Here is a 10,697-nt window from a genome sequence, read left to right on the forward strand (position 1 = left end):
TGAGTACAAAGATCGTATATCAACTCAAGAGGACTCCCTCATCAACACTGGCGTTTCGTAAACTATGGTCGTCTTTTCCAAGTGAATGAAATGTCGGTCATGTGTAGACGGTGTGAGTGAGAGCTCTTTGTTTTTGACGTGTCTCTGTATCAGGTGAGATAGCACGTGATTTTAAAATGTTGTTGCAGCCTTCTTCTTTCTCTCAATTACCCACTTACACTGCTTATCATTTCCATTGTATCTATATTGATCCTATTTATATATGTTGCGGTATAGTATACTATATTTAGTATTATTATAGGGACAATTATATTGAATCAAACACTGAAGTACAATTTAAATGACTTTTACTTAACCCTCCTGTCGTGTTTGGTTTACTACTTCCATCAATCATATATACAGTTTTACATTTGGTTGCCTCAAGGCCTTATGATGTCCTCCACAGTAGGCATCTGCACATATACAAGTGCACTTTTATAACATTTTGAGTGTTTAAGTCAACTTTGTAACACCTACTGTATGATGTTCCCTTTCAAAAATAACCTCTATAGGAAATGAATGGGTAACCCTACATATATTCATCCATAAGATAGTACTCACCAACAACTGTTAATTTTGGAATGCATTTTCCGTCTCTATTCTTTGTATATTCGCTACAGTTATTTATATAAACCAGTAGTCTGAGACATTGTTTACAGCTTGAAGTATATCGTATCCCAATAACAACATTCAAAAGATGAAAAATAAAAATATGACTTTATTCTGAACAAGCATTATTTCTCAGGTGCAACCCAGATCACATTGGTTGTTAAAGCATATTTTATATTACTCACAATTATTGTTGGAAAAGGAACGCAGGGTGAGGTGCCTCTCTGCAGTACCTTTTTTCATCAATTATGGGCCTAAGTACATTATCTAAAACAGTCTCTTGGTGGAAACCAGAGGCACATGATGATCATACTTTAAAGGTCCCATGTCATGCTTTTCCGGTTATTACCCGTCCCCTTGTGTGTTATGTAGCTTTTTATGCATGTGAACAGTCTGCAGAGTCACAAACCCTCAAAGTACACCCTGTAGCGAGTAAAACTCTAACACAGAAAAGACCTGTCTATGCTGCCCCAGAACGCCTCGTTGGAGATTTCTCTTTTTCCATTGTTTACTTCTTGGGTATAGTGACGTATTTCGGGTATAGTGACGTAACGTATTTGGACCAATCTGCGGAGCCGTTACGTTACGTCCGCGGAGCCGTTACGTTTGGACCAATCCGCGGACTTCCTCACACACACACACACTCGGCGGGACGTTGCGAGGCTCGCTGCTGCGAGGAGCGGGACACTGTGAGCTGGCTCACTGGTGTGGGGTCGGCGAGACAGCGAGACACTGCGGAACTCAGCCTGGGCACACACACAAACTCCCAGCCAGGCTGCGGGTGTGTGTGTGTGGCCAGGCTGAGTTCCGCGGTGTCTCGCAGACGGCCACTGGGCTCACAGGGAGGGGGGAGCAGGAGCTCCAACAAGCCGTTTAGGACAGAGAGTGAATACACATACTATACAGAGATGCTGTATGAGAAACCAATGTGAGTTTGGAAAATTGCACAATATACATTTATTTTAGTAGACCTCAACAATGGAATTATGATCAGTAGAAATGGCCATGACATGGGACCTTTAACAATAATTTGTTATATAATCAGATTCATCTTAACATCACTTAAAACATAAATAACAGAAGGTTTCCTTGTCAGTTTAAAGTTTTTGAAGAACGCATTGACCCCTTTTTTTCTATTTGGATAAAGCATTGTAATGAAAACGTGTTGACATTACAGCAGCATGTGCAAAGTTACACCAAATTAGGCACATGATTTTTTTCTTGTAAAATATAAAGTGACACATTGACAGTTAGAGACTTTTTATGAAGCTATAAAATCCTGAGGTCATAAATAAACATAATAATGTCCAGGTATTGCCAGTTATCTTACATATTAAGTAGTACATAGGTTGATTTAAAGCTCTTACCAAGTTAGCTTAAATGCTACAAAATCTTATTGTTGACTTCGTTCATTCATGCAGTTTTAAGTCTACTGACACACTTTGTTGAGAGAAACACCGGCATTTGCGCGATGTGAGAAAAAGTATGAGAACCATACAATTTAATATGAGGTCATACAAAGTAAAGTCTTCTGATTGGCAGCGATGTTGGGTCCTCTGCAATCAAACCGGCTGCCACCATCGGCATTATGGCAGTGAAGATCCTGGCAGGAGGGACATTTAGAATAAGAGAGAAAACACAAAAGCTATTAGGCACTGGTTGTGACCCTCAAATGAACATCAGTTACACTAAGTATTGACATCTAACATGAAAAAAAGTGCTTGTTGTTTTACATATTTCTCTACATTCAGTTAAATAATAATAATAATAATAATAATAATAATACATGATACTTGTATAGCGCTTTTCTAGAAACTCAAAGACGCTTTGATAGAGAATAAAAAAAAAAAAAAAAAAAAAAAAACAACAAAGAAAAATACAAAAAGAGATAAACATAACAGAAAATAGGGGGTGGGGGTGGTCAGTGGTTGAATGCAGTGTTGAACAGGTGGGTTTTGAGTGATGTTTTGAATGCGGTGAGGGAGGAAGAATCTCTGATGGATTGGGGTAGTGAGTTCCAGAGGGTGGGTGCAGCAACGGAGAAGGCTCTGCTGCTCCAGGACTTGAGGTTGGTCCGCGTTGGGGGGGGGGGGGGGGGGGGCAGGAGGTTGGCAGCAGCAGAGCGGAGGGAGCGAGTGGGAGTGTGTCTGTGGAGGAGGTCAGTCAGGTAGGATGGGGCCAGGTTATGGAGGGCTTTGTACGTCATCAGGAGGATTTTGTACTGAATTCTCTGGGGGATGGGGAGCCAGTGGAGCTTGATGAGGACGGGGGCGATGTGTTCACGGATTCGGGTGTGGGTGAGTAGACGGGCGGCGGTGTTCTGGATGTATTGGAGTTTGTTGAGGATTTTTGCAGGTGAACCATAGAGGAGGCTGTTGCAATAGTCCATACGGGAGGTGATGAAAGCGTGGATGAGGGTTTCTGCGGCAGTGGGGGGGAGGGATGGACGTAGACGGGCGATGTTTTTGAGGTGGAAGAAGGCTGTCTTGGTGATCTGTTTGATGTATTTGTTGTAAGAGAGGGTTTGGTCAAATATGATGCCTAGGTTTCGGATGTGAGGGGAGGTTTGAACTGGGAAACCCCAGTTGAAGGCAGAATCAGTATAATCTCTCTTTAAAGCAGTGTATAGGTTATTACAAAAATAATCCACTTCAATTATGCCCCTCGAGAAGTGTGTGGTTGTTTCACTGTCTGCTCTTTTCCTGCATTTTCATTTTCATTTTTTTATTTTGCTCTGTTTGGGACATTTCTGGGCATACAAGACATACAAGCGAATGCCACAGAAATTGCAAAGACAATGCTGGAAAATAACTTTGCGAGGCAAAAAGACAAGCAGACAAAGCTCGTTCCCAAAATGAAATTGAATCTGGGGCTTGCTTCCATCGGTGGTCAAGCACCTTAAAGTGGACCTATCATGCTATATTTGAATAATAATAGTGTAGGACCATACCTATATAAGGCATATTTATACTTTTTTTTCCTTCAAAATACCAAACAGATCATGCATTTTAGCCATGCCTCATTTTCCTCAATTTGACAATCAGTGAGACAGCACCATCTACTGGCCTGGCATATGTACTACAACGTCTCCAGCGCTTTCGAAAGGCAATGGCCGTGGCTGTCTCCTCCTGATTGGTGGAGTTGGTCCAATAGCCGTAGCGCCACCGTCCTGACGTCAGGACAGTGTTCAAATCTGGATCAGTTTTTATCAGATCCGTTGCAGCCCCTTTTTTAGAGATTTGGGTATGGAGGAAAATAGAGAGGGTTGTGTTTTCTGACACTTGGTGAGTTCCCTGGAACACCGGGGACACATATTCATGTATAAAAGACGTACAAAAGTGCATTGTGCATGATAGGTCCCCTTTAACTTTAACTGTGGCTTGGGATCGCTGGTGATGTCAAGCGGTGGAGGAGAGGCCAACTTTGAATATTGTTTTTGCAAATTACACTAACAAATCCAACTTCCTTTCACGTAAAGTATGTCTCTCTGATAACATCTGTAGGATGCTATGCTGAAAATATACACAGGGAAAGTCCTTCAGACGGAACTAAAACAGGCGGGTGACGTTCATCTTGACACACTCATACACGTGGGTGAATTATAAAAAAGGTGTACAACAGTCAAGTCGGATTCATTACTCACAAGCGTCTAATTCCTGATTCCACCTGATCAGTGGAAGTGGAGCATGGTGGAGGAGATGGAGGACACTCAATGGAGTCATCCTCGAACTCGTCACTGAGGGATGTGGAAGAGGTAACTGTTAACCTTTGCCTGAGTTTAATGTACAGTACAGATAATCTTAAAGATACATACCTTTTATAATAAGCCAGCTCTTCCTGCAGTATGAACACTTGGGCCTTGAGTTGATTCTTCTCCTGCAGGACGTCCCGCAGCTCCTGCAGGGTGAAGCGAGGTGTGTCCGTCTCCAGGCTGTCTGACTCCTCCTTTGGCTTTGTATCAGCTGACACCTTCTGCAGAACAAACACCCAGCATTTCTCTCAAGCATGAGGGTTAAGACTGTCTGCCATCTGCGTGGTGTTTGTGGGGACATATCAGACGACGAACCACAAAAGAAAGCAATGAGATAATAATAACATTTGTTTCCAAAATGTTTGTGAAGCCTAAAGGACACGCAAGATCCACAGAGGGATCATGCTTTGTTTTTATTGTAAATAGTCTTATAGTGGGTCTATAACCGGTCTGTGTACAGGAGAGAGTGAAACAAGTGTTACCAGTGACAGTGCTGTGGTTTCCTCCTCTTCGTCATCCTCTTCCTTATTATTTTCTCTCTTCGATGACCTCCGGAGAACCGAAGGACTCTTCTCACGCTCGAAGCAGTTTGCCAGGAAGTCAGGGTCCCCTCCACACTCCACCCACACTGACTTTGGTTTGAGGGAGTTTGACGTTGAAGGCTGGATTGGGAACACAAAAGATCCACTTAGGCACAAGAACACCTGCCAAATGAACTATGGATGAACCTCATTTTAACGCAATTGACTCCACCAAGGAGGCCGTGCTTTCTGGTTGTAAGCAGGATTATGGAAAAACTGCTGACCACGATTTCATGAAGATTGGTAAAAGAGGACAGCATGGGCCAAGGAGGGACCTATTACATGTTTGAGGGGATCGACGTCAAACTCCCTCAAACCGCTCCTCCGCTCGCTTCACTGGCTTCCAGTAACTGCTAGAATCCACTTCTAGACACTGGTACTAGCGTACCATGCTGCGAATGGATCTGGCCCTTCCTACATCCAGGACATGGTTAAACCATACACCCCAGCACGTGCACTCCGCTCTGCATCAGCCAAACGGCTCGCTGCCCCCGCACTGCGAGGGGGACCCAAGTTCCCATCAGCAAAAACACGTCGGTTTGCTATCCTGGCTCCTAAATGGTGGAATGAGCTCCCCATTGACATCAGGACAGCAGAAAGCTTACACATCTTCCGGTGCAGACTGAAAACTCATCTCTTTCGACTCCACTTCGAGCGATACAATTACTAACAAAGCACTTATATACTAATAAAGGACTGGCTTATCTAAAGCCAGTTGAGTAGCACTTGAAATGTGTTGGCTCTATGAAACCTGATGTACTTATATGATTCTGTTTTCTTCAAGTTTGTATCTTCTTGGTCCAATGCACTTATTGTAAGTCGCTTTGGATAAAAGCGTCAGCTAAATGCAATGTAATGTAATGTAATCTGTATTATGTTAACATGGCGAGATATGACATTTGTGCTGCATATGTGGTGTAGGAATAATTGGAAAAATAAGTTCCCAACTGGTGACCTGTAAAGTTGCTTTCTTATTACTCAGAAATATGGCAATCAAAGTGAATATTGCCTATGAATAATATCATTCAAAAAATCTTCATGTTGGTTTCACATTACTACTTAAACACTTCTCAAAATCGGGAAATGGGAACATCCAAGGAGCGCTTGAATGCACCTTTGGCCTTGGCAGAGGTCTGTGAGTGCCATTCAAGTGCAATAGTTTACAGCAGGTGTGTCAAACATACGGCTTAGCAAAGTGTACAAATTACAGCGAAGACATTAACTGCAATTTTCACAACTTTTATGTATTTTGTATGTATATATTTACAAGGCACCTTCTTCCTTAATAGTTCCCACGTTAGTTATATGGTGGTGTGCAGGAGGTCAGGATTAATACGCAGATGTGGAAATGAATGTAAAGTAATTACATTTGTAAAAAGATAGTTCATTTAATTTGTTTTTTGCAGTAAAACAAAGGGAACAATTTGGAGTTGTCTTTATTTAAAGGGTTATTATGCTATGATTTTACTGGTCCCAGCCCACTTGAGATCACTGTATGTGGCCCCTGAACTAAAATGAGTTAGACACCCCTGGTTTACAGCCTGCTGAAGATGAGTCTCTCACCGTAATCGGTGGAGGTTTAGGTGGCGACGACTCAGATATTGTCAGAGAGGTTTCTTTAATATCCGGTATCTCTCTCTCCAGTTCCCATCCCTGGAGCTCCTTCCTCAGCCGGCTGACCTCCAGCTGCAACGCCCCCAGCTCCTGCTGCCGTGCCTGGGCTTCAGCCTCCAGCCCGGCCCTCTGCTGGATCAGAGCCTTACCTTGAGCCTCCCTCACCCCGATCCTGTGACGGAGGTCCTGGTTGGTTCTTATGAGCCGGTGCTGCTGCGTCTGGAGCTGTAGTTACAAACAAATATATTATCTGACTTCAAATACTATGTTTCAACTGTAAACTAATGTAAAATGTTTGTGCCGGTTTATATACTGTATGTGTTTTATATCCTCACCGTCTCCACATCCTCGTTTTTTAGTGTCAGCTCGTGGTCTTTAGCCCGGAGTTCATCCCTCTGCTTATCCACCGAGTCCTTCAGCTTATTCATCACCTGCCTCTCCTTCTCTGACATTCCTGTGGATATCATAACATAAGTTCACACATGCAACATCAATGCAATCTCACAGGTTGATTCATTCATGTTTATTCATTTACTAATCATTTCTTACCATTCAATTCACCATTTGTTTTTCAGTAATGCCAAAAAAACAACCCTTTGAATACATTCAATAATTCAGTTCATATTCAATGAGAATGATTTCGAAGTGCAATGCATTTGGCAGGCAACCCTAAAATCTGTATCTAAACATTACATCAATAAGAGTTTCAGCAGGGAACCTTTTTGGAATTGCATTACCTTCCAGGACATTACAAATCCTTCAAAAGTCTTTAACTTTCAAGTCTCTGCAAGTTAATTGTCTGTACCAAAATGAGGCAAATCTAGCAGGAGATTATTATATTAAAGCATCTGTCACTCCATGATTGCATTTCCATTCTAATAATGTGTGAGTGAGCAGAGTAATAATATCATGCATCCATTCATTGCGTGTTTATAAGCAGTGTGTGTGTGTGTATACTCTGTGGCCTTGACAGTAAGTAAAGCTGCAGCCACCATGAAAGTCTCACACAAAAATAGTCTCCTTTACAAGCTGCAGACTGCCTCGCTTCAAAGCCTCCTTTTCACACGCAAGCATGCAACATGTACTGTACAACCCCATGTGACTACACTAAATATGTGCAACATGCAGCAGATGGTTAATCAGCAGAACACAAATCTGCAGTGAGCACATATGGTATATAAATCAGATCAGAGCTGGAACTCTCAGCCAAGACCGAACTCATTTTGTATCATCACAAGATACTGTACAGCTCACTGTGCACAGCAAGACCTCAAACACACCAGTTCACTGGCATTGGTACATTTCTCAGATCGATGTGTTAATAACTGTTTCAAAATGCCCTTAGAAACAAGTATTAGTACGTAGTATGATTACCATACAGGGACAAATCCTGTTACTGATTCTGATTTGTCCACTCAGGGTGTCTATCGGTAGGGCTCCAACCAACACTAATTTATAAATGTATTGACTAATCAGACATTTGTTTTCTTTTTACATAATGCTGATCAAATAAAGACAAATGTGAAAGATGATATCTTTAAATGTATTTAGTTTAATTTAATATAAAACACAAGGAAGAAAATCTCCATATTTGAGAGGTTGCTGATAGCACAACACATTTTTTTTAAAGGTATTTGCTTTGGATTGGTCAGGTAAAGATTTAAAATATTGGTGTTGATACCAATCTGGGTATTTGTATAATTTGGAAATAAAATATTCAATTAAATTATTCCACCAGAAAGTGGAAAACACGTATAATCCCATAAATCCTCTTGAAACCTCCCAGAACCCATGAGTTGAACCTAAGGATGAGAGCTGTTGCCACAGACGACCCACCGTCCTGTTTCTGCAGGTCTTCCTCTGCGGGGCGGCAGTCTTTGAGAGAGAGGCTCACTAACAGCCTCTTGTTCTCCGCCTGCAGCTGTCTGATCTGAGAGAGCAGGTCCTGGACCTCTCCTCTCCAAACGTCCTCCACCTTCTCCAACTCCTGGGCAGAAGAAGTAAAGAAAAATGTAAAGTGAAAGTGTAATCTCACAATAGCATGTTCAATTCCCATTGAGATAGTTTGCATTATTCAAAGAGAAAATTCCATAATGCAATATTACTTTTCTTAGCATGTGCATTATGCCACAATATGCAAAATTGGAAATGCAAAATATTGTAAATACATTTTTACAAACCATCACAGTTTACATGATACATTTTAATTTCCACACTATTTGAGTTGGCCTTTTAAGGAAAATGGCTTTTCCATGTTCCTTATAATATTATTAGATAATGCCCATGATAGTAAAAATGCAAATCACACTGTTCATTTTCAACTCAAATGTGACCCAAATCAAATGCTATTGCGAGAGTGCTGAAGTGCTTGCCTAATATTTTTGGACTGCTGGTCAGACAAAAAGCTTTTGAAATGTCAAACCCTGTATGATCGCAGATGTGCTTAAGTTATGTATGCTACCGAGAAAGGTCCCAACCCAAAAGCTCACAGGGGCACACAGACAGGTACACAGACAGGTAAACAGAAAGGTTAACACACAGGTAAACACCGAGGTAAACAGACAGGTAAACAGACATGTTTAACCTGTCTGTTAACCTGGTTAACACACGGGTAAATAGGTTAACACACAGGTAAACACACAGTTAAACACACAGTTAAACAGACAGGTAAACACGCACGGACCTTCTGCTGCTTCCTCTCCTGCTCGGACCTGTCACTCCTCTCCCTCCTCAGTCGGTCCAGCTCCCCCCGCAGCTCCTCGGCCTCCTGCCCGGCCGCCCCGCTGCTCACCTGGGCCTCCAGCAGCTCCAGGACCCGGACCACTTTGGGCACCAGCCCGACCAGAGACTCGCAGCCGAACCTGTCGATGATCCGCTCAAACTCCTGTCCCAGCACCGCCGCTATGTCGTACACATCCATGACCGTCAGCTCCGCCGCGGGTCGGTCCAGCGCTGACATTATCCCGCAGGTCTCCATGAGTGTCCTCTGTTTTAATAACCGACATTAAACATATCTGTCTTCTTCTTACGACACTCACAGAAAGCTCACATTTTGTGTAGAAAAACTCAAGCTAGCCGAGGCCTGTTTGAACCATGGTTTGAACTCGGTACAACTTGTGTCAGTTTGTTGACAGTTTAAACTTTGCCAACGTCGGACGTCCGCAGCTGCAGAGCTTTTGACGCTGCATTCAATGTCACCACGACAACTCGTACATGTCAGAAGCGAAACGGGAACACAAATTCTAGATGTAGGCTACTAAAGTCAGCGGTATAAAGTAACTAAGTAGATTTACTCAAGTGCTGTTCTTAACTACAATGTTGAGGGATTTCTACTTTACTTGAGTAATTCAATTTTCTGCTACTTTGTACTTCTACCCCAAACCCCACTACAATTCAGAGGTAAATACTAAATAGTGTACTTTTACTCCACTACATTTATTTAATATCTTCCTTAGTTTGCAGATTTGGCTAAAGTAGATGACAGAGACAGGTTGGAGAAGTACTCCGATGTTGTACTTAAGTACACGTAGAAGAACCAGTGTTGTTGTTACTCAAGTAAAAGTACAAAAGTATTGGCATCTAAATATACTTGTATCAACATACTCATTATGCAAATTGCCATTATCTATATATTGGTACTGTATAGTCCTAATCCGCAAATGTCATATCGGCAGGAGTTTGAAAAGTTGCGTTATAGTATAGTTATCCTATTTACAATGGCTCATGAATGCAACACCTGTGCCTCCACGTTGAGTCGTTGTGCGCATGTCAGTAATAATGCTGCATAATAATGGTGCATTACCTTTTATGCACACCATTACAATTTTAAAATAACCCAACACAACCTGGGCCTACAAGCAGCCTATAATAAAGCAATATATACAACACATTTAGATACAATTATAACGTTATATATAATGTATGTATTAACATAAGTGAATTAGTGGTAAAACTATGAAAATAAAATAATGTATACATTTATTTTAAGCTACTAACCTTACCAATATCTTTATTATTTGTATAGTGATGTTCATCAGTTTTAGTTATAGACCGAGCAAACAGTGAACTTTGGTTAATTGTAGCAACCTAACAAATGAGTTTTA

At 41.7% G+C, this 10,697-nt stretch overlaps 1 protein-coding gene across 1 annotated transcript; it reads right to left on the minus strand.

Moving 5' to 3' along the window:
• Nucleotides 1-1,575: 1,575 nt before the first annotated feature.
• LOC117496902 (RILP-like protein 1) lies at nt 1,576-9,598 on the minus strand. Its single transcript, XM_034148753.1, has 8 exons — nt 9,278-9,598; nt 8,431-8,581; nt 6,930-7,048; nt 6,544-6,819; nt 4,882-5,061; nt 4,463-4,620; nt 4,292-4,384; nt 1,576-2,251 (listed from the first exon to the last, which is right to left on the minus strand). The coding sequence occupies exons 1-8, from the start codon at nt 9,569-9,571 to the stop codon at nt 2,161-2,163; spliced, it is 1,362 nt and encodes a 453-aa protein (XP_034004644.1). The 5' UTR covers nt 9,572-9,598; the 3' UTR covers nt 1,576-2,160.
• Between the last annotated feature and the right edge of the window lie 1,099 nt (nt 9,599-10,697).

This window comes from Trematomus bernacchii, unplaced genomic scaffold, assembly GCF_902827165.1.
Source record: "Trematomus bernacchii unplaced genomic scaffold, fTreBer1.1, whole genome shotgun sequence".
NCBI lineage: Eukaryota > Metazoa > Chordata > Actinopteri > Perciformes > Nototheniidae > Trematomus > Trematomus bernacchii.